The sequence below is a fragment of the Barbus barbus genome (assembly GCF_936440315.1).
Source record: "Barbus barbus genome assembly, chromosome: 36".
Lineage (NCBI taxonomy): Eukaryota > Metazoa > Chordata > Actinopteri > Cypriniformes > Cyprinidae > Barbus > Barbus barbus.
The window spans coordinates 8,996,051-9,021,180 of NC_136714.1; the positions used below are offsets into that span (position 1 = coordinate 8,996,051).

The following is a 25,130-nucleotide window of genomic DNA, read 5'->3' on the forward strand; positions in this document are numbered from 1 at the left end:
CAAAAACTTACCATAGGTTGATCTGACTTTGTGCACTGATTTCAATCGTTTATAATAAAAATTTGTATACTCATGGATGACAGTATACTTTTGCCGGTATATATATATATATATATATATATAATCCATTTCACCCAAAATGTCACTTATGCCCTTCTGGTTCTCACCCCTCGTTATGTACAATTATAGTAATGAGTCCTTTTGGGTGTGCAGCAAACAAAATGCATATTTCATTTCCATTATAGGCTAATAATAGTAGTAGTGGACTGTAACAAAGTTGGTACTATAGTGTCCTTTTACTAAAGTAATTTTGAAAATGGATAGGCCTTATAATTTTACTGGAGTAATATTTTATTGGGTATCTGTACTTTTGCTCAAGTACTTGATTTGTTTATTATAGTGACTATTTGCGTATAATTGTTCATTAGTAGTTACTTCATAATTATTTTTATTGAACCTTAACTAGTAGATAATTAATAGTAGTTCTTCAGGAGGTGTGACAGAATACATTAGTTATTGTTTAGCTAACTGTTACTTAACACAATCATAAAATTGTATTACATACTGATTAGTTAACACATCTTCCTTAGTAGTTAACAGTAGTGCGCTAAGTGTTAATGAATCATTACCTGTTAGTTCTTCAATAATTCCTTATTAGTTATGCAGTAAGTAAGAAACAGTATTCTAAAGTGTTACCAAATGTTTATATATAGAATTGCATATAGAATTCAGAAAATATGTTTCATAAACAATTGTGAAAGTTTATTAAACTATATTTTTATTACTCCACTGGATTTAATCATCTTGCTCAGATAGCAGATAGCAGACAACACAATTCACATTTCACATTTCCTTTGTTTGGCCAAATTTGTTTTAAGACTCCTCCGCAAGTTCATGCTAATCCTTGCATGGGAAAGAGAGCATAACGAGCACATACTTATTCATTTAAGAAAATTAATGAACATTTGACTGAACTTTATTATTTTGACAAACCTCCACTTCAAATTATTTCCCTTGAGGTGTTTGTTCTCAGAATCTTTTTCAACACAACAACATTAAACATTAAAGAGTGTTATTAGTCACTATCGCCATCATCTTTGACTCAAATAAAGCAACATCTCTGGTGTACATCTACAATGTGTGCATGTGCTAAACATCTTTGTTTCTCCACTTCTGTCATATTTATTTGATGTAATGCAAACATATGAACTATGATGTGCCACGCATTTGTAAAGGTAATAGAAATAATTCAAACATAATCTTTGCATAGAAATTGTCTTTGCACAAAACGAATTGACTATGCTGATCGATTGCTTCTGTCCGTCCATGTCTTGTCATGCTGCTGAGAGGTTTGCGATTGTAGCTCCGTGTAGCTTCGCTTTTCTATATTATATATTTTGATAATATATAACTTAATTCCCACCATATTTCTGGTATTATCTATCAAACTAATTTGATCGTTTGCTTTTAAAAACCGCGAGTGCACCGCACGTGCATTGCGTTAGCATTTGTTAGCCGGTTAGCTTGTCACTCGCGCCTATTATTGATTTATTTTTTCTCGCTCCGTTTTTCAGGAGTTCATCAAACAACAGCGAATCATTCTTCAATCACGGTGCGTAATGGCTTCTTCTCCTGCTATTGCGGTTTGCACTGTTTGCCACATGTACAGTTTATCTCTCTCTGTCGGCAACGAGGGATTCACATGTGATAAATGCTGGGAAATAGTTAGGCTGACAGAGAAGATTTCAGATTTAGAGACATGCATCCAAACTTTAGTTGAGGACAGTAAGAATGTGAGGGCTGTAGATACTGCTTTGGATGCGACTAGCTCAGGGAGTCCTGTACATTGTTCGGTTCCGGTAGAGCCCGTGTAGCAGGGCAACTGGGTGACTGTGAGGCGGCCTAGTCGCAGGTCAAAACACCACTCTTTCGTTCCGATCAAAACATCAAACAGGTTCTCCCCACTCAGTGATGCACCTACTGAGAAACCTGATGAAAGTGCTCTAGTTATTGGCGATTCTATTGTACGGAAACGTGAGATACATGAGATACATAGCAGTCTGTCGTCACTCAATAGCTGTCTTAAGTAGGGCTGGGTATCGTTCAAAAATTTTCGATACCGATACCGATACCTTGAGTTCGATATCGGTTCCTGAACGATACTTTTTTCGATACCAGTTTTATGAAATCAGTTTTAATAAGATTACATTATCTCAAAAAACTATTTTTTTTAGCTTGTTGATATTTAAACAGACTCAAAGCCTCATCTCCTGAGCCAATGCACAAAGGAACAAAATATATCCAACACAATAAATAAATAAATTATTTTAATAAAGTTCAAATAGTTTTCAGTTTACACATCTGTTAGGCTACGTTTACATTAGTGCGTGTTCATTTTAAAACAAGTAGCTCAGACAGAATCATCATTTCTAGGTTGTTAAAGACTTCAAGAAATTTTAAATCTTCATCCACTTTCATAAGTGGGTGTTTTATTTTCTTTCACCATATGTTTTATTGTTATTAAATTCTGGTGTAATATGTCTAATTATTTGAATGCATAAAAACAACTTAGTTTATTTAAATTTATTCTTAAAATAGCCTTATGAAATGTTTTATTTTTCCTCAGAAATTCTGTGTTCTGTATCTGGTTTTCAAATGAAGACATAAAACATTAATTTATCTTTAAATTATTGAAAATCAAAGTTTATTTATTTTGGCAAACAAAGGGGGGTTACTATTAAAATTAAAACATGGAATAACTGTTGTGTGATCATTACTAAAAAAAAAAAAATGTAATTTTAATAGTAGCCTAGTAGTAGCAGTATGTACTGTCTGCTGAACAATATTAATATATTTCTGCCGCAGTCTTCCAAGTTAAACCAAACTTTTATTTTGACGGGTCGCCTGGAATACCTTTACAGTTCTGTGTGTATATGATATGACGTTAGTTTTACTCGAATCAAATGGTAAAATGCTCATTAATTGACTCTCACAGCAGTTCTGGAGATGTTGTTCATGTGTTTATGTCCTGATGTAGTGAGGCGGCAGACGCTGAAATGACCGCGAGCGTCACGCGAGCTTCAGTCTGTGTATAATAAACAAACCGCGCAATATAGAGAGTGGACTGCTCCGTACGCTTTATAATCGCTCTCGCGGAGGTCAAACACTGATCAATCAGCGCCGCGCCGCTTCTAGTCAAACACACCTAGTGCTGCAGGATTATTGGCTCACTGACGGTGATGAGATTAACCCCTTAGGTATCGAAATTTGGTACCGAACGACAAGACGTTTTTCGATACTCGGTGGTATCGAGGCAATTCGGTCGGTGCCTAAAAAGTATCGAACTCGATACCCAGCCCTACTCTACTTAATAACATAGGTTTCATAGACAATTGGAAGAATTTTTGGGGCAGACCTGACCTGTTGAAAAGAGATGGTCTTCATCCCTCTTGGGGTGGTGCCGCTCTTCTCTCTAGAAATATGGCACATAGTCTTAGAGTTCGTACTTGACTAACTGGGGCCCAGGTCAGGAAGCAGACAGACTGGCTAAACCGACTGTCTGCTAGCCGCCTCGTGTCACAGAAGTCAGTTAATTCTCAGCACATAGAGACTATAGAGACTGCGTCTGTTCTCCGAACTAGAAAATACAGAGAAAACATCCAAACCAAAGTAAGACTAACAATTTAATTGATGTTCAACAAATAAAAAACTGATATAATACACATGAACAAATGATAAAGCTTGGCTTATTGAATATTAGATCCCTTTCTATAAAAGCACTTTTTGTAAATGATATGATCACTGACCATAAACTAGATGTGCTTTGTTTGACAGAAACCTGGCTAAAACCAGATGACTACATTACTTTAAACGAGTCTACCCCCCAAGATTGCAGTTACAAACATGAACCGCGTCCAAAAGGTAAAGGGGGAGGTGTTGCCACAATTTATAGCAATATTTTCAGTATTTCTGAGGTCGGGTTTCAAGTATAATTCGTTCGAAGTAATGTTGCTTCATATAACGTTATCCAAAGAAAGAAGTGTTAATGATAAATCCCCTGCGATGTTTGTACTGGCTACTGTATACAGGCCACCAGGGCACCATACAGACTTTATTAAAGAATTTGCTGATTTTCGATCTGAGGTAGTGCTGGCTGCAGATAAAGTCCTAATTGCTGGTGATTTTAATATCCATGTTGATAATGAAAGAGATTCGTTGGGATCAGCTTTTATAGACATTCTAAACTCCATTGGTGTTAAACAGCACATTTCAGGACGTACTCATTGTCGAAATCATACTCTAGATTTAATATTGTCATATAGAATTGATGGTAGTGGTGTTGAAATATTGCAGCAGAGCGATGATATCTCAGATCATTATCTAGTTTCGTGTATATTCCATATAGCTAAAGCTGTAAAGCCAACTCCTTGTTACAAATATGGTAGAACCATCACTTCTACCACAAAAGACTACTTTATAAATAATCTTCCTGATATATCTCAATTCCTCAGCATATCCAATAGCTCAGAACAATTTGATGTTGTAACAGAAACTATTGACTCTCACTTTTCTAGCACTTTAGATACGGTTGCTCCTTTAAACTTAAGGAAGATTAAGGAAAAGCACACTCGGGCCCTAAAGAGAGCAGCCCGGAAAATGGAGTGCAGCTGGAGAAAAACAAAATTAGAGGGATTTCGTATTGCTCGGCGGGAAAGTACTCTATCCTACAGAAAAGCATTAAAAACTGCTAGATCTGCTTACTTTACATCTGTTTTAGAAGAAAACAAACACAAGTCCAAGTATTTATTTAATACTATGGCTAAATTAACAAAAAATAGAACATCAGCAGGTGCAGACATTACCCAGCAGCACAGTAGTAATGACTTTATGAACTACTTTACTTCCAAGATCGAAACTATTAGAGATAAAATTGTAACCATGCAGCTGTCAGCCACAGTATCGCATCAGATAGTGCACTATAGATCCCCTGAGGAACAATTCAACTCATTCTCTTCTATTGGAAATTAAGAATTGTATAATCTTGTTAAATCATCTAAACCAACAAACTGTATTTTAGACCCTGTTCCATCTAAGCTCCTAAAAGAGGTGCTTCCAGAAGTAATAGATCCTCTTCTGAATATTATTAACTCATCATTGCCATTAGGATATGTCCCAAAAACCTTCAAACTGTTATTAAGCCTCTCATTAAAAAAACACAACTTGACCCCAAAGAATTAATTAATTACAGACCGATCTCGAATCTCCCTTTTCTGTCAAAGATATTATAAAAGGTAGTATTATCAAAACTATGTTCCTTCTTAGAGAACATTATGTATGTGAGGATTTCCAGTCAGGTTTTAAACCATATTATAGTTCTGAGACTGCTTTCATAAGAGTTACAAACGACCTGCTTTTATCATCTGACCGTGGTTGTATCTCTCTATTAGTGCTATTGGATCTTAGCGCTGCGTTTGACACTATCGACCACAAAATTCTTTTAAATAGACTAGAAAATTCTGTTGCCATTAGAGGAAGCACACTGGCATGGTTCAAATCACACTTATCTGACCGCCATCAATTTGTGGCATTGAAGATATATTTGTCTATATTTCTTCGCGACCTGATGAAACTTGCCAATTTGCAAAACTAACGGAATGTATAGTTGATTTCAAAAACTGGATGACTAGCAATTTCTTACTGCTAAATTCTGAAAAAACAGAGATGTTAATTATTGGACTAAAAACTTTTGCATGTAATAACCAAGATCACTCTCTAATACTTGATGGCTGCTCTATAAATTCTTCGTCATCAGCTAGGTGCCAGGGTTCTGTCACTTCGGTCTAGTTTATTCATGGTTTTGTGACGGAGCCCTGACACTCCCTTCTTGTCTTGTTTTCTGGTGAGCGCGCGGCTTCGAGTGTGCTCGAGCTGCGCGCTCTCTCGTCTACGTGCTCTATTTCATGTTGAGGCGTGGTGTTCGGATCCCGGCACTCCTGTCTTGTTCAGACTCAGTTCTGGTTTCGTGTCAGGGTTCGGACACTCACGCTCCAGGTTTGTTCTCGCTGTGGGAGCGTGCGATTTCGAGTTCGCTCAGACCGTGCGCTCCTCTGTCCTCTGTGTGTGTGTTTTGTTCGGCACGCGGTTCGGTTTCGGCCGCATGCTTTTTTTCTCTTGTTTTGTCTTGTTCTGTGTGGCACGCAGCTTGTGTTTTTCACTGGATGCGTGCTTTCATGTTTGTCATGTTCTGTGAACATGCAGCTTATGAGTCTCCTCATTAGCTGCGTGTTCGTGTCCTGCTTTGCTCATGGCTAGTGATTTTGTTTTGCTGGCCATGTGCTTGTGTTTTTGTTTTGTGTGAGCACATGTCTTGTCTTGTTTGGTTCGAAGTGCCATGTCCACCTGTGTTTACTCATTACCCTCCTCATTTGCTCCCTTTTTCCTCCTGCAAGTGAGTCCTCATCCCTCTCATCACCCACACCTGACACTAGGAACCTAGGCGTACTGCAGTCGTATAAGCCTTCCCAACCAGGTTAGATGTTAGGTTTACGGGCCTAGTGGGAAGCTTCAGGGCTTTCAGGGACAATGCTGAGGACAGGGAGAGATAACTCATGAGCGTCTGCTCCACCGTCGGCATCGCCCCATAACCCTTCTCATTCAGCCCCATGACGTTTGAGTAGTTGATGACTGTAGGGCTGAAGAGTCAGGCTGAATACGGTTTCTCCCACGATCTTGACACCTTGGCATGGAGATCGGGAAACATGGAAGGCCCCGACGTGAAGGTTGTGATCTGGCTTTAAGGAAGCGCTCATCCAGTTTCCTTTTGGGATGAGCATCCTGTTTCTCGGCTGGCCAATCGATGTTGAGTTTGGCTACAGTGCAAGTCACAACCTCTCAGTACAAACCTACTTTTAACCATTAAAACCATTAAAAAAATGGTTTTCTGTTCTGTGTTTTGGGACATATTCCATTAGGATTTTTTGGTTTTAACAAGCCACCAATAGAGGGTGACCAGTTACCAGTAGAGACCAACAGGGTCCATTACAGTTTCCATTAAAACCAATACAAGTCCCATTACAACCAGTAAAACCATTACAAATTCTGTCCTGGTGTCTATTGTTTATTTCAGCAGCATATGCTAAAAAAAAGTAAAACCAGAGAAACATGTTTTGCTTACAGCATTTTAATTTGAGACATGAAATATATATATATAATGTAAAACAAACAAACAAACACACACACACACACATATATATATATATATATATATATATATTACACACACACACACACACACAAACATATATATGTATATTTCTGTATATATCTGCTATGGGTTATTTTATATGCTATTTGTGCAGCAGCAGTATGTCTTAAATAATCACAGCATTGTATCGCCATATGCATTGGCAGTAGCAAGTTCCCATACTTGCTTGCAGCAGCAGCAATAATCTACAATTACAACAATAACCATCAGCAGCAGCACTTTAGCAGATCTATTCCGCCAAGACCAAGTACATTAACATTGTCATAACCATTACCATGCTAAAATCTTCTGAGAGTTGTCATGATTGATATATATATATATATATATATATATATATATATATATATATATATATATAATACAAACCCGATTCAAAAAAAGTTGGGACACTGTACAAATTGTGAATAAAAACAGACTGCAATGATGTGGAAGTTTCAAATTTCAATATTTTATTCAGAATACAACATAGATGACATATCAAATGTTTAAACTGAGAAAATGTATCGTTTTAATTTCATGGCATCAACACATCTCAAAAAAGTTGGGACAAGGCCATGTTTACCACTGTGTGGCATCCCCTCTTCTTTTTATAACAGTCTGCAAACGTCTGGGGACTGAGGAGACAAGTTGCTCAAGTTTAGGAATAGGAATGGTGTCCCATTCTTGTCTAATACAGGCTTCTAGTTGCTCAACTCTCTTTGTCGCATCTTCCTCTTTATGATGCGCCAAATGTTTTCTATGGGTGAAAGATCTGGACTGCAGGCTGGCCATTTCAGTACCCGGATCCTCCTTCTATGCAGCCATGATGTTGTAATTGATGCAGTATGTGGTCTGGCATTGTCATGTTGGAAAATGCAAGGTCTTCCCAGAAAGAGACAACGTCTGGATGGGAGCATATGTTGTTCTAGAACTTGGATATACCTTTCAGCATTGATGGTGCCTTTCCAGATGTGTAAGCTGCCCATGCCACACGCACTCATGCAACCCCATACCATCAGAGATGCAGGCTTCTGAACTAAGCGCTGATAACAACTTGGGTTGTCCTTGTCCTCTTTAACTGGGACGCCATGTCATCCGGACTTTCCAAAAAGAACTTCAAATTTTGATTCGTCTGACCACAGAACAGTTTTCCACTTTGCCACAGTCCATTTTAAATAAGCCTTGGCCCAGAGAAAACGCCTGCGCTTCTGGATCATGTTTAGATATGGCTTCTTTTTTGACCTATAGAGTTTTAGCCGACAACGGCGAATGGCACGGTGGATTGTGTTCACCGACAATGTTTTCTGGAAGTATTCCTGAGCCCATGTTGTGATTTCCATTACAGTAGCATTCCTGTATGTGATTCAGTGCCGTCTAAGGGCCCGAAGATCACAGGCATCCAGTATGGTTTTCCGGCCTTGACCTTTACGCACAGAGATTGTTCCAGATTCTCTGAATCTTTGGATGATATTATGCACTGTAGATGATGATAACTTCAAACTCTTTGCAATTTTTCTCTGAGAAACTCCTTTCTGATATTGCTCCACTATTTTTTGCCGCAGCATTGGGGGAATTGGTGATCCTCATGCCATCTTGACTTCTGAGAGACACTGCCACTCTGAGAGGCTCTTTTTATACCCAATCATGTTGCCAAATGACCTAATAAGTTGCAAATTGGTCCTCCAGCTGTTCCTTATATGTACATTTAACTTTTACGGCCTCTTATTGCTACCTGTCCCAACTTTTTTGGAATGTGTAGCTCTCATGAAATCCAAAATGAGCCAATATTTGGCATGCCATTTCAAAATGTCTCACTTTCAACATTTGATATGTTATCTATATTCTATTGTGAATAAAATATAAGTTTATGAGAGTTGTAAATTATTGCATTCCTTTTTTATTCGTAATTTGTACAGTGTCCCAACTTTTTTGGAATCGGTTTGTATATGTAATTTCTAGTTTTTTCGTATTAGATCTTAGAAATGCACCTGCCATGTGCTCCAGGACATGGCACAAATGAATATATTTGTTCCAACTAAATTAGTGAAAAGATTTAAAGTACATCTATGTGCAACCCTTTCCCATCATATGATGAACAATGACACGTCAGTGAAAAAATGGACAAACCCATATCTCACCTGCTGATAAAGACTTCACGCTGACCACTGGCCACGTCTGCATCACACGAGTCACTTTGCTTACGGATGAGTCCAGACAAACTGTCTGGACAGACTCCAGACAGTGCATCACATGGGATTGAAACATCAATGTTGCTCTTACTCAGGCGCTTACTGCCTCGGAGAGTGGGGCTCAGAGAGCTCACCACACCTGGCTTTTCCTGAAAAAAAAAACACTGTATCCAAAATCAGTGGTACAGCCAGAAGTGTATGTTCCTCATTATCAAAATTTCATAGCTGTGGGTGTCATCTTGCTCCCTTATTATTATTATTTATTTTTCCTTTAGGTTAAAGTTCCCACCATCTAATATGTTTTCATATTCACAAATGGCCTCTAGAAACACTGTGGTCCTTAAGTGAGGATATATGCTTCTATAGATGCCACAAATTATGTGTGATTTCAATGTAAATTCTTAAAAAAGTAATAACCAAATTCCCATAACTGTTTAATAACTACATTACCTATAATCAGATAACCCATACCCATATACACTCACTGGCCACTTTATTATGTACACCTTGCTAGTACCGGGTTGGACCCCCTTTTGCCTTCAGAACTGCCTTAATTCTTCGAGGCATAGATTCAACAAGGTGTTGGAAACATTCCTCAGAGGTTTTGGTCCATATTGTCAGGATAGCATCACGCAGTTGCTGTAGATTTGTCGGCTGCACATCCATGATGTGAATCTCCCGTTCCACCACATCCCAAAGGTGCTCTATTGGATTGAGATCTGGTGACTGTGGAGGCCATTTGAGTAAAGTGAACTGATTGTCATGTTCAAGAAATCAAAAGATGATTTGAGCTTTGTGACATGGTGCATTATCCTGCTGGAAGTAGCCATCAGAAGATGGGTACACTGTAGTCATAAAGGGATGGCCATGGTCAGCAACAATACTCAGGTAAGCTGTGGCATTTAAACGATGCTCAATTGGTACTAAGGGGCCTAAAGTGTGCCAAGAAAATATCCCCCACACCATTACACCACCACCAGCAGCCTGAACCATTGAGACAAGGCAGGATGGATCCATGCTTTCATGTTCTTTACGCCAAATTCTGACCCTACCATCTAAATGTTGCAGCAGAAATTGAGACTCATCAGACCAGGTAACGTTTTTCCAATTCTCTATTGTCCAATTTTGGTGAGCCTGTGCGAATTGTAGCCTCCGTTTCCTGACAGGAGCGCCACCCGGTGTGGTCTTCTGCTGCTGTAGCCCATCTGCTTCAGGTTTCGGCGTGTTGTGCGCTCAGAGATGGTATTCTGCATACCTTGGTTGTAACAAGTGGTTATTTGAGTTACTGTTGCCTTGCTATCATCTCTAACCAGTCTGCCCATTCTCCTCTGACATCAACAAGGCATTTTCGTCCAGACAACTGCCGCTCACTGGATATTTTCTCTTTTTCTGACCATTCTCTGTAAACCCTAGAGATGGTTGTGCATGAAAATCTCAGTAGATCAGCAGTTTTTCAAATACTCACACCAGCCTGTCTGGCACCAACAACCACGTTCAAAGTCACTTAAATTCCCTTTCTTCCCCATTCTGATGCTCAGTTTGAACTTCAGCAAGTCGTCTTCACCACATCTAGATGCCTAAATGCATTGAGTTGCTGCCATGTGATTGGCTGACAATTTGTGTTACCAAGCAATTGAACAGGTGTACCTAATAAAGTGGCCGGTGAGTGTATATACATATTTTCTTTATAATTTCAGAGACTTTCAAGATATTAATTTTGTTTCATTGTTTCTGTCTTCATATTTCCTGTTTATTTCCCGTTCTCTTGGTTTCCTTGGTTCTGGTATATGCTGTGTATTTGTAATAAATTGCATCTGGGAGTTACTCTTTTGGTTTATCTTCTTGTTTCATTAAAAAAAAAAAACTACAGCTAGATCATCAGTTTCACTCCTTTCAGCTCAGCACACCCCATTTTTTGTCTTTTTTTTCTCCCAATTGTTTTCTCCTAATTCAATTCTTCCTTCGGTCTCCAAGGCTGCTGTAAAAGTAACTGGGTAATTTAACTCTTCAACAATGCACCTCAAGCAACTCTGATACATGTGTAACAGAGTGACTCATTGACCCCTAAACTGGGTTGTCTGTCTCTGTTCCACTGTTGCTGAGGCATCTGCTCATCAACTGATGTGTCATGTGGTGTATCTTTATCACACGCTGGCACTGCACAGGTGACTGAGCTTTTATTAAACCATCAGCACCAAGAAGCACAGATAGACATGGTCACTAGAAATCTGGCAATACTGTTGCAAATAGTAGACACACTGGGTAAAAATTAAACTCTGGACAGAAGGAAAGCAATATGAGTTGAAATAACATGAAGTATAACAAATTCAGAAACAAATCTTTAAAGACAGGGAGAGAGCTGAGGAGGAGACCAACTAGAATGGAAAAAAAAAATCCCTATGACATTTAGTCATGAGAATGGATAAAAAGCTTTGAAGGGTAGAGATGTGATGGATTCACTCAAGCAGACATGGATTTATGTCAGATGAGGACAGAATGACAGTCAGCTCTAAACAGAATTGAAAGGCAGGAGTTCAGGGTGGTTTTGTGTGTGTGCATGTTCATCTGAACCTTTAGACTCTCTGTACTGTTGTTTGTGCTGCCACCCTCAGGGCTTCTGTGCTGCTTGTCGCCACTGAAACACAAGGCGTCAAAACAAAGAACCCCACCAACACAATCTGCCACCAGGCACACCTGAAACAAGAACACAGCACAATATAAGCAGCAGAGAGAGACAACCTATATTCCCATTTAATCATTATACTTTTTAAACATATAAACAATGTTTGTGATGTTATCTACATTTCCTATTTTAAGAAAAACTGAAATATATTTTAAAGGAATAATTCACACAAAAATTACAGTTTGCTTAAAATTTTCTCATTATCAGGCTATCAAATATATACCAAATTCCCTTGTAGTTAAGGTCTGTGCTGATGCACAAATGCAAGATTTGGCCGCTATTTTGCCTAGGAGGTTGAGTGGAGATGCTTTAGCTTACTGGCTCTCCCTGTTTCCTGACATACAGCAACTATGAACTGTGTTGCTGCATTAAATTATGTGTGTTAACTGTGTTGCTGCATTAAGGTGGGCGATCTGGAGGCCTCCAGGGATCAAGGGGCAGGGCTACCTGCCTCCAGAGCGGGGGACAAATTTACAAAACTGAAATGGACAAAAATGTCCATAAGGTCGAACAAGGGTTAACTTAACTGACGCCCTCCGGCCTGCAAACTCGGGATCTGTAAAATGACCGTCTCATGACTCGCTCCCTGCTCTCCTGCGTGTTCATCTTCAACAATGGACAGAAAAGTTTAAAATAAACGATTTCAAAAGAAAATCATTTAAAATAATTTAAAGTATTGGAGCAATATACTTACTAATAATTGTGTTCTATGCCCTTTTATGCGCAATGTGTTTTATTGTAATCTTTGCCTTATAACGTCTCCCTTTTAAGCAGATAACCATTGTTTAGTTTTGTATGAATGGTCACGATAATTGCAAATCATTGGTGCAGATGAAATGGTCATATTATATAAACAGTAAGCATGTGATAATACTTTTATAAGAAGTTATTAAAGCTGGTAGAAATACTCCTCACGTGCATATAATGGATGCACAGAAAAGGAGCAGCACGGAACGTGGCTCCACCCTGCTGGGCCAATTTGATTGGATTACTCGCCGTGGGACGGACAAAAATCAGCCCACTTTAAGAACCAAGGAAACACAGCCCTCCGCTGCTCTGCGCTCTTGGCTTACTGCTCTGCGCTCTTGGCTCGCTGCTTACTCTCACTCGAATTTTGGCCCTTTCGTCTGCGTCTGATGACGGCAAGTGGTTGGCTGTGAGCGCACCCACTTGCGCTCACAGCCGTAACATCATTGGGTCATTGGGATTGGGTCATCCAACAAAACACTCCGTCAAACTTCTGACTGAAGAAACTTTTAGAAACCTGAAGCCACTCAAAGAAATCTGAGAAGAATTCCCAGAGCATCATCACGTCACTCTCAAGGAACCAGGCAACAGCCAGTCACCAGAGGGCATCCCCATAGTGGCATCACCCAACAGTGGCAACCTACAGCCGGGGTTCCCTCAAGCAGCCATCCAGGAAACCAGCCGCTGCATGTGTCAACTTGAACACAAGTAAAACAGATCTCCATTCTTTCTGAAGACTGGGCGAATTAATCGTTAAGTAGTAAAGATCGCTGAGAATCTCTGCTTGTGATCTTCCTCAGGTTGAACTTTAACGAACTAGCAAACGAGTGCTAGACTTAGGATTTTCTTCAAATCGCAAAAACTAATTTTCCTGAACTGTGTGTGTGTGTCACGAATCCAGTTCGTGGTCTTTTGTCCAACTGCCACAAGAGGTCGCCTCTTCATCATATTGGCTCTCACACCACACAGACTGTCATATATTACCCTGGACTGCATTTCCCAGCATTCATTGCACACAAGTACACACAGCTGTCTCAATCACACGCTCACACCTGAGAACCATCTCACAATCACACACCCTTTATAAACCATGGTCTTCTTTTCACAGATCGCCGTGTATTGTTCTGCGTATAGCACTCCCCAAGTGTTAGCTGCCTTACCGATCCATTCTGTGTTTATGTGTAGCTCCGAGTCTGGTTCTGCATTTAGCACTCCCCAAGTGTTAGCTGCCTTACCGAGCCTTCTGTGTTTATGTCTAGCTCTGAGTCTGGTTCTGCGTTTAGCACTCTCCAAGTGTTAGCTGCCTTACCGAGCCATTCTGTGTTCTCTAAGTCTAAGTTTAGTTTATTTTGTTTAGTCTCGTTTCCTGTTTCCCGCCCTTGTATCGTGGATTAACCCCTGTCTCACCGTTTCGGACTCTGTGTTTACCTCGTTTGGATTATTGCTCAGGTTATCGGACTACCCCTCTCCTCAAGCCCTCTGGATATTGTTCACCGATCGAGGACCCACACATGCCCTAGGATTACTCTTGTGTCTTGCCCGTGGCATACCAGTTTGCTGGTGTTTTGACCCTGTCTGTTATTTTTCTATGTTTATTAATAAAAGCTTGCAAATGGATCCGCACGTCTCACGTCTCGTTCACCCCGTTACAGTGTGTGTGTGTGTGTGTGTGTTTTCAATAGGTTTAGTTCATGTCTTGTAGACTAGTAGAATAGCAAATAAACATCTGTTTAATTTACAAAGAATCCTTGTGTTGTGTATTTTAAAATCAAACTTTGCCCAGATCATGTTACCTTTGCTCAAAGTTAACCCAAAGTACTTTAATAATAACTCTGTATTATTATCATTGGCCACGAAATAAGCAGAATTGATAAGATACACTAAGTGCTAGACACTGGACGAATAGTCGAAGTGTATGCTATAAATTTTGAATCAGTCTAATCAAATCAACCCGAATCTTTAAGATTCGATTCCCTAAAAGCTTAAATAAGAGCTAAAAGTCCTTACAACACGTTCAAGGCCCAGAAAGGTACCAAAAGCATAGTCAAAGTAGTCCATGTAACATCAGTGGTTCAATCGGAATGTTATGAAGCAACGAGAATACTTTTTGGGTGAAAAAATAAAATAAAATTAATGACTTAATTCTACATTTTCTTTCCGGTATGCCATGCTTTTTTTACTGTTGTAGGAAGACCACACTGGTTTAAGCCCCTTTCACACCAAAAACGATAACTATAAAGATAAATATAAAGATAACAAGCGTCCACACCAGCGAACGATATTGTCCGTTTATTCTAGGGAAAACTGGTTCACATTATCACTAGAGCCCACACACTCCACACAGAACACAAGTCTGTGCTGATTAGAGAAAGGGTTTAATACAACCCATTGAAATCCCCTGACTGTAAGTCATTTACACATTTATTCACTTGACAGCAAATCATTTCTTTTTTTTAAAAATAGCATAATAGCTGCAGGAATTTCATATACTATCCCACAATGAGCAATCAAATAAACTAATTTCAAGATGAAGCTAAAGTCTTCCCCTTCTCCGAACCATCACGAGTGCTAAGTTAATTGTCACTACCACTGATGTCAAAATTCTTTAGTGGATTTCTGTCAGCGTTTTCGTCTCTATTCAGAATGGTGATAATGACTAACTTAATCAGGAAAATAACAAAGATCTCTTTGTATCAAGAAGCACCTTGTGATCGCAATGTATGGAGCTATAGTCTGTCCAACAGGAAAAGGACAATTAGGCCCACAAAACACTAGATCTGTAACATGACCGTCACATGACTGCTGCGTGTTCATCTCCAACTGTTATTTTAATGGACAAAGAGATTCAAACTTGCAGCAAGATTTCTCAAAAGGACAATCATTTAAAATCATTTAAAGTGTTGGAGCAATATGCTTACCAATAAGTGTGTTCTATGCCCTTTTATGTGTGATGTATTAGTTCTAATCTTTAATTTGTCACCCTTTTTATTCTAGCAGGAAAAGCTATTAATGTGTGTGAAATATATCGAGTTTGATTTCATATGAATGGTCATGAGAAATGCAACAATTCGGTGTGAATTATGTCTATTTTCAACATTATACGAATGACGAATACTTTTATAAGAAGTTATTAGAAATATTCCCCACATGAAGATCGCAGAATAGATTAAATTTTATGTCCAAAGAAGGACAGTGCGGGATGGCGCTCCGCCTACAGGGACAATCTGACTGGATCACACAGCAAATGGGAGGGACTGAAATCAGCCCGATAAAAACAGACACAAAGTCTGCTTGCTGGGGCTCACTGGCTTGAAAAGAAACTTTGGCTCCATCACTGGTCGCGCTGCAACGCGCTCACAGCCTTTACATCAGGCTGACCATTCAACAACTACCAATAATTCATCAAACTTCTGAAGAATCCCTTGAAAGCCTGAAGCTACGCGGAAGAAACTCAGAGAAGAACTTCAAGTGTCGCTTCTCTCAAGGAACCAGGCAAGTGCCAATCACAAGAAGGCATCCCCAGTGACATCACGCACAACGAAATCAGCAGCCCGGAGGTTCCCCTCGAGCATGCAGGAACATGGGAAACACCAGATTAGCTATCGACTCAACCTGAAAAGTAAGTAACAAACAGTCTCCTCGGGCTGGTTGAATTAATCTTTAAAAGTAAAGATATTAAAGTTCCCTGCTTATGACTTCCTCAGGTTGAATTTAGAGAACTCTTGGAAAACGAGCATTAGAACCTTAAACTTTCTTCAAACCGCAATATCCTCTGAACTGTGTGTGTGTGTGTGTGTGTGTTTGCGCGTGTGTGTTTTGTTTTATTCAGCTTAGTTATGTATTGTAGAGTAACAGTTAGCAAATAAACGTGTTTCATTTTACAGAGCAGTGTTTGTGTTTTGTACTTGAGTGGTTACTGCCTTGAGCTGTTGGTCCTTTGCTACTTTGCTTAAAATTTGATAAATTACTATTTTGTTTGTTTTGATCGTGGCCACGAAGCAAGATAAACAAAATTGTTGAGATATACTGATTTTAACGACTCGCTGGTAAGGTATAAATAATATTGAATTAATATCAATTCAGTCAAATCAACCCTAATCCTTAACATTTAATTCGCCGAAGCTAAAAATAAAATAATAAAATAAGAGCTAATTCTTACATTGCATTGTGCTTTTTAACAGACCAGCTTGCAACTTTAACGAAACATACAAAAATTATATACTTACAGATTTGTAAATCATTAGCATATTACTTAATAATCATTTGTGAACGTATAGTCATATTTTGTAAATTATTAGTTCATTATTATCTAATCACTTGTAAATGATTTATAACTTAATCTACAAAACATAGATAAACATATTAACATTTCTTATTAATCATTTATGAACACAGTCGTGTTTTCTAAAAGATTAGTTAATCATTAACTAATCAATTATAAATGACTTACAACTGAACGTTATTATTAAGCAGTGCTTCTCAAAGTCCGGACTCCGGTCCGGATCCGGACCCGGAGGGAATTCAATCCGGACCCGCTTCTATTTCATATTTCAAGAACACTAATTATATTTCCTACTTTGATAAACGCACGTTAAACTTGTAAATCATTTGTTTATTTATTCTTATTTTTTAATGTCTTTTGGAGAAGGTCCGAAATTGCAGGCGAGATATTGAAACTTTTCCTTCATGACATTTGTTGTCATCATGACATCCAGTGAGCGTATGACGTTTGGCATAATCGGGCGACATTTCACCGCTAATATTTTTATTTTTTTGTTTTGTTTTGCTATCACTTATATTATGGCAATTTGTCATAGCAGTGCCCAGTGTATACATTTATTTGTGGCGGCTTGTCACAATATCAAAACTGACCGCTACAAATAGATTTTCCAAAAGGCTTATACTTCGTTGAATAAACTGAGCACTGCGCGTTTCAAAAATAAAATGCTGCATGGGTGTTTTTATATGAATGTATCTTTTAAAAGAACCGTCCGTTTTCTTCAGAAAAGCTTTGATGTCAATTTTAATTTGGTCTTTCCTGTAATGGCTGATAAAGTAGCGCTTATTTGATTACAGTCGTTACCGGGGAAACTATATATCACGCTCCAACAGCGCCTCCTGCTGGCAGAGAATCAACTTGCATTTGCTAGTCTGCGGGAAACACTGGTGTCTGTCAGCAAACATAAACAAAAAAGCATGCTTCAGAACTGTTTTGAGAAGGTGCTTAAGTTTTGAGCTATGTATTATTACTATGAATTAGGCTACTACTACTACTATTACTATCTTGTGCCCTACAATGACCATTTACGCAAACTCTCTTTTGATATAAAGGGAAAAAAAGAGAAAATCGGCCCAAAAAATCAGCATCATATATTGGCCATAGGCTGCCCTGATTTCTAAATATCGGCATTGGCCAGAGAAAAAACATTATAGGTAGACTTCTACTGCTGACACTTAAATTAATTGTTTTGCCACTTTTGCACTTGTTATTAAAGTATTTTGAATGCAAAGGGAACCTTTTTTTTTTTTTTAAATGAGTCATTATTTGTTATATGTTATGTATGTTTATTAAAAACACGTTTTGTAATAACCAATTGTTCCGGACCTTTGACACTGATGAAAATTCAGATTTGGACCTTTGAATGTAGACTTTGAGAACCCCTGTTATAAAGTGTTATCGATTTTTTTAAATCCAAGTAGCAAATGTTTTGAAAATAGCTCGAAAAAACATTGCAAATTACTTTATTGCATTACAGATGCTTTTAAATAACTTTTCACTATGACTTGGGTAGCTTGAATGTAGCTATAATTTATTGACATAAATTCGTTGCATTGGCCAGTTTCATTGGCCTATACAGATAGCAGAAAATACTTTTAGCGTAGCTTAGTGTAGCATGTTGTAAAGATAAATCATAGACAGTGTCTTAAATTTATAACATAGCCTACGTGATTCCCTAAAAAAAAATCTGAATTTAAATTTAGAATTTTTGAAATCTAAATTTGCTCAGATGCGCATGCGATCTTTCACTCAAAGACCCGCCGCCTTCAACTATTTTAAGGGTACGCTAATATGCTTTTTATTACCTATTTTTTACTGCTATATGCATTGTTTTATTATTATTGTGTTGTTGGAAATTAAAAAAGCTTTAATTGCGAGTCATGTCCTTAATGCACAGACTATTTTGACAGATTTTTTTGACCGATCCATTGCTATGTCAATTCAAGTCACCTTTATTTATATAGCGCTTTTAACATTGTAAATTGTGTCAAAGCAACTGCACAATATCAAAAAAGGAAAATAGTGTGTCAATAATGTAAAATGAAAAGATTAAAAAAAAGATTTTCAGTTAAAGGCATTTCATTATTGAATTCAGTGATGTCATCATCCAGCTCAGTTCAGTTTAAATAGTGTCTTTGCCATCAGGTCGACGATATCGCTGGAAATAAAGTGTCCCCAACTAAGTAAGCCAGAGGCGACGACAGCGGCAAGGAACCAAAATTCCATCGGTGACAGAATAGAGAAAAAAAACCTTGGGAGAAACTAGACTCAGTCGGGGGCCAGTTCTCCTCTGGCCAAACGAACCAGCAGTTCAATTCCAACTGCAGCAAAGTCAGATTGTAAGGGTTCAACTGGTTCCAGTGGTCTTTCCCGATTCCTTTCACCACTGTCTAAGTGGTGGTGTCCTCACTGGGGATCGTCTCTGGCGCTCATCTCAGTGTCCTGGTCTCCTATGACGTTCAGGGCTGTAGAGGTCGTCTCTGGGTGCTGATCCACCATCTGATCTGGATACGGACCGGATCGGGTGGCTACGGTGACTGGGGATATATGTGTAGAATTTACAGTTTTAGCTATATGGAGTTTACACAAGACTAGACATGATATCTCAGATCATTATCTAGTCTTGTGTAAACTCCATATAGCTAAAACTGTAAATTCTACACCTTGTTACAAGTATGGTAGAGCCATCACCTCTACCACAAAAGACTGCTTTGTAAGTAATCTTCCTGATTTATCTCAATTCCTCAGCATATCCAACAGCGCAGAAAAACTTGATGATGTAACCGAAACTATGGACTCTCTCTTTTCTAGCACTTTAGATACAGTTGCTCCTTTACGCTTAAGGAAGATCAAAGAAAACGACCTAGGTTACGTATGTAACCCAGGTTCCCTAAGGGAACGAGAGCTGCGTCGGAAGACGCTATGGGAACGCTCTCAGCGTCATTCCGCTCTGAATATCGTATGCAATCAGTCCAATAGAAAGGGCGAAGCGTCACGGGCGGGGTGACGTCACGACCAGGAAGTATATAAGCACGTGAGGCGGCGCCCGCGTTAGCTCCATGTCATGAAGCAAGCGCTGGCAGGGATGCCGGAAGTATGGCTGCGAGACGCAGCTCTCGTTCCCTTAGGGAACCTGGGTTACATACGTAACCTAGGTCGTTCCCTTTCAGGAACGTCGAGCTGCGTCGGAAGACGCTATGGGAACGCTATACCAACGCCTCCATACTGACAAGTCCCTGTCTGTGTCAGGACAAAAGGACAGAGGAGCCTGGAGTGGCTCGGAGATCAAGGTTGTAAAACCTCGCAAAGGTCAGGGGCATGGACCATCCAACAGCGTCGCAGATGTCCCGTATTGGGACACCTGCCCAAAGGGCCTTTGAGGCCGCCATACCTCTAGTTGAGTGCGCTCTGGCTCCCAGCGGATGGGCAAGCCCAGAGGCCTCGTAAGCAAGATTAACAGCATCCACAATCCACCTACTAAGAGTGGGCTTCGTAGCAGGGAGACCCCCCTTAGGCGGACCATAGCATACCAGCAACTGGTCCGACTTTCTCCACAGGGCAGCTCTGTGGATGTACGTGCCCAGTGCTCACACTGGACACATACGGTTGTGCTTCTCCTGGCCGAAGGGAGGAGGACAGAGGCCTGGAGTACGACCGGCTGTGGTACGACCGTTAGAACCTTCGGTACGTACCCCATTTTTCAGGGGTAGAGAAAGACTTTCGCCGAACCGGGCACACAGTCAACATCGAAGGGGCCGCAGACAGGGCCTGAAGGTGATCACCCTCCTCAGAGAATGATGGCTAACCAGAAGACGGTCTTGGAGGTGAGGAGTCTATCTGTTATCTCCTCGACATGCTCAAAGGTGCTCACACCGAGCCTCGGAACCGCAGCCAGGTCCCACGTGGGGACGTGATCGTACAGGAGGCCTCAGCCTCCGCGCACCGGAGGAAACATGTAACTAGGGGGTATCTGCCCACTGCTTGGCCACCGATAAGGGCGTGGTATGACAAATAGCTGCCACGTAGACCTTAGTAGTGGAGTGGGTTACCCCTGCGGAGAACCGGGCCTGCAGGGACTCCAGCACTGTACCAACTGGGCAGTTAACTGGGTCAAATTGGCGGTCTCCGCACCAGGAAGTGAAGAGTTTCCACTTCAGGCATACAGTTTCCTCGTAGAGGGAGCTCTGGATTGAAGGAGGGTCTCAACAACCTCAGTTGACAGACCGGAAGCTACGAGTTGCGCCCCCTCAGAGGCCATACCCACAGCTTCCATAGCTCCGGGCGGGGGTGCACCCCCCTGCCTGTGAGAGGAGATCTCTTCTGACAGGCACCGGCCACGGGGTGCCGTCGAGAAGAGCAATCAGGTCCGAGAACCATACTCGGCCCGGCCAGAACGGCGCTACTAGCAGTAGACTGACCGCGTCCCGGCGCACTCTCTCCAGAACTCCCGGGAGCAGAGCGATCGGGGGGAAGGCGTACAGACGCAGCCTCGGCCACGTCTGCACCATAGCATCCAGACCCAGCGGGGCTGGCGGAGCTAGAGAGAACCAGAGGGGACATTGCGCTGACTCTCGAGTGGCGAAGAGGTCCACCTGTGCCTGGCCAAAGACCTTCCAGATCTGCTTCACCACCTCTGGGTGAAGCATCCATTCCCCGGGCCTCAGCCCCTGCCTCGACAGAACGTCTGCTCCCACATTGAGATGCCCAGGGATGTGAATAGCTCTCAAGGATAGGAACTTGCCCTGGGCCCACACCAGGATCTGGTGCGCCAGCTTGTACAAGGGGCGCGACCTCAGACCTCCTTGGTGGTTGATATACGAGACTACTGCCGTGCTGTCGGTGCGCACCAGCACATGGCGGTCTCTTAGGTCCGGGAGGAAGTGCTTGATCGCACGGAACACAGCTAGGATCTCTAGCTGGTTGATATGCCACGATAGGTGGCGTCGACTCCACAGACCACGGGCAGGGTGGCCACTCATGACCGCACCCCAACCGGTGAGGGATGCGTCCGTCGCTAGCGAGACGCGGCGACACGGAGCTCCCAGCACCGGGCCCTGAACCAAGAACTGAGGATCTCTCCACATGTCTAAGGCACGGACACCACGGCGTGACACTTTGACAGCGCGGAGCGAGTCTCCCCTCAAGGAGACCCCTCTGTTCTTGAGCCACCACTGTAGGGGCCTCATGTACAGCAGGCCAGAAGGAATCACGCTGGACGCTGCTGCCATAAGCCCTAGCAGCCTCTGAAACTGCTTGACAGTGAATGGCTGGCCTTGACGCACTCTCCTGACTGCCGTGAGAATCGACTCGATCCGAGCAGGGGTCAAACATGCCTGCATCGTGGTCGAATCCCACACCACGCCTAGATAAGTGGTTCTCTGAACTGGAGACAGCACACTTTTCTTGGCGTTGAGTCTCAACCCCAACTCTCTCATGTGGGCGAGAACGACATCTCGATGCCGAACCGCCAACTGCTCTGTCTGAGCGAGAATCAACCAATCGTCGATGTAATTGAGTATGCGGATGCCCTGCAGTCGCAACGGGACCAGTGCCGCATCCACACACTTGGTGAAAGTGCGGGGTGAGAGTGCTAGGCCGAAAGGAAGAACCCGATACTGATACGCTTTGCCCCCGAAAGCGAACCTCAGGAACTTCCTGTGAGAGGGAAGGATGGATATATGGAAATAGGCATCTTTGAGATCTATCGAGACAAACCAGTCCTCGGACCTGATCTGAGATATAATCTGCCTGACTGTAAGCATCTTGAACTTCAGCTTTCTGACTGAGCGGTTCAGAGCTCGCAGATCCAATATGGGCCTCAGCCCCCCATCCTTCTTTGGAACAATGAAGTATCAGCTGTAGAAGCTGGCGCGAGTCTCGTGAGGAGGAACCAACTCGATGGCTTCCTTCCTTACTAAATTCTCGACTTCTTGTCCCAGAACCAGAGCCTGCTCGGGGCGGACCGTAGTCACGCAAACCCCGTTGAACGGCGGAGGTGGCCCATCGAACTGGATGGAATAACCATGCTCTACCGTCCGCAGGACCCAAAGAGACACATCTGGTAGCCGCTGCCTGGCCACTAGATGGTCTACTAAGGGAATCAGTCTCTCGAGACTGACCTCTGATGTTAAAGATATGGCCAGACCACTGTCTTGCTGCGGAAGTCCGGAGGAAGACGCGGTCTCTGGCGCTTGAGGCGAGGTTCTCAGGCCCGCAGTCACTACCGGCGGGGAATTCTGAGAAAAGCACTCGCTGGGACCTGCTGTGCCCTGGAGCTGCAGGGTTGACAGACAGATCCCCGGAGGACACCGAGTGGAGACGGTCACCGTGTGCCGCGGTGTAAGCCGCTCCACCCCAGTAGGGGTCATCCTCCGCAGTCCTGGGGCTCGCCCGTCAGGACCTCTGAACGAACCAGACCCTGCCAGGCAGGTCCCAAAGAGACACATTCGGCAGCTCACTGCCCAATGGTCTACTAAGGGAATCAGGCTCTCGAAACTGACCTCTGGTGTCAGAGAAATGGCCAGACCGCTGTCTCGCTGCGGAGCTTCGGAGGGAGACGCGGTCTCTGGCAACTGAGGCGAGTTTCTCAGGCCCGCAGTCACTCCCGGCGGGGAATTCTGAGAAAAAAACACTCGCTGGGACCTGCCGTGCCCTGGAACTGCAGGGTTGACAGACAAATCCCTGGAGAGCACCGAGGGGAGACGGTCACCGTGAGCCGCGGTGCAAGCCGCTCCACCCCAGTAGGGGTCGCTCTCCACGGTCCTGGGGCTCGCCCGTCAGGACCTGCTGCGCGAGGAGCTGGTATGCGGAGGAGGCTGCGCCCGCCCAGCAGCCGCCTGAATTTCGAGAGCGCGCATACCATCTGCCCTCAAAGATTCCACCCGCGATCTCAACACCTCGGTGGAGATCGGGGGAAACTGAAGGCTCTTGTGGCTCCTCACACTGGGGCGAGAGAGGCGGCTAAACCTCGTCAACGCTCGTCACATCCCTTTTCCTCGGAGGACGCAGCGTCAAGCCCTCGTCTCAGGGGGAAGAGTACCGCTTCCGAACCGCGAGACGGGGCGCCAGATCTGGTGGATACGGGAGAAGATAGTTTCTTTTCTCTTCTCTTCTAAATGCCCGCCAGCCAGATCAGCCTTTTTTTCTACGAGCCCAACGAGCGCAGCCGCCGCTCTGCCTCGGCAGAGTGGGGCTGGCTTTATTTGTGCTTGTGCAACACTAGAGTTTACAACGCTCATCACCGTCTTTCTCATCCACCTCCTCGGTAGGAAGACAAGCGGGGCGTCGAGCCCTCTCTCTGGGGAAGAGAACCGCTTCCGAGCACAGAGAGCGGGCGCTGGATTTGTTTTGATCCATTTGCGAGCCGTGCGAGCGCAGCCACCGCTCTATCTTTCTTTTGCACAAAGCGGGGCCGACAGCGCGTGGAGAGCTCGCTTTCCTTCTATATAAATTGGGGCGACAGAGGCGGCGAAACCTCATCAACGCTCGTCACGTCAACCTCCTCGGAGGAAGACAGACGAAGCGTTGAGCCCTCGTCTCGGGGGGAAGAGAGGGCAAAAGCGGGGCCAGCACCACGCGGGGAGCTCACAAAGACTCTCTTCTCGAAGAGAGCCCTCCGAGTGCGGAGTGTGCGCAGCGAGAGCCGCTCACAATGCGGGCAGTCAGCTCCCTCGAGAGCCGCTGCCTCGCGCTCCGCACTCAGGTAGACCACGCACAGATCATGTGTGTCCCCGCTCATAATGCTTTTTTTTTTTTCATAACGCAGGCAGTGGACTAGCACACAATCTGAAACGCGATCTAGGATCGCCCCCTGTTTTGGTCTTGGCTTTAGGGATGTCTAATTTCTTTTCAGGACATACAACACTAAATAAGACTCACAAAACAGATATGGACTGACAACACACAGAGCGCTTGCTGAATGACAAAAAGCTAACGCGGGCGCCGCCTCACGTGCTTATATACTTCCGGGTCGTGACGTCACCCCGCCCG

At 42.6% G+C, this 25,130-nt stretch overlaps 1 protein-coding gene across 1 annotated transcript in view; it reads right to left on the bottom strand.

Annotated features, from left to right (window-relative positions):
- The window catches only part of LOC306855602 (membrane-associated phosphatidylinositol transfer protein 3-like), a gene marked incomplete at both ends in the record, with an annotated part of 159,023 nt that overhangs the window by 53,487 nt on the left and 80,406 nt on the right, over nt 1–25,130 (bottom strand). Inside the window, 2 exons of the mRNA XM_079394375.1 lie at nt 9,382–9,581; nt 12,004–12,126. Coding sequence (XP_079250501.1) covers nt 9,382–9,581; nt 12,004–12,126 — 323 coding nt within the window. The remainder of the gene's footprint in view (nt 1–9,381; nt 9,582–12,003; nt 12,127–25,130) is intronic.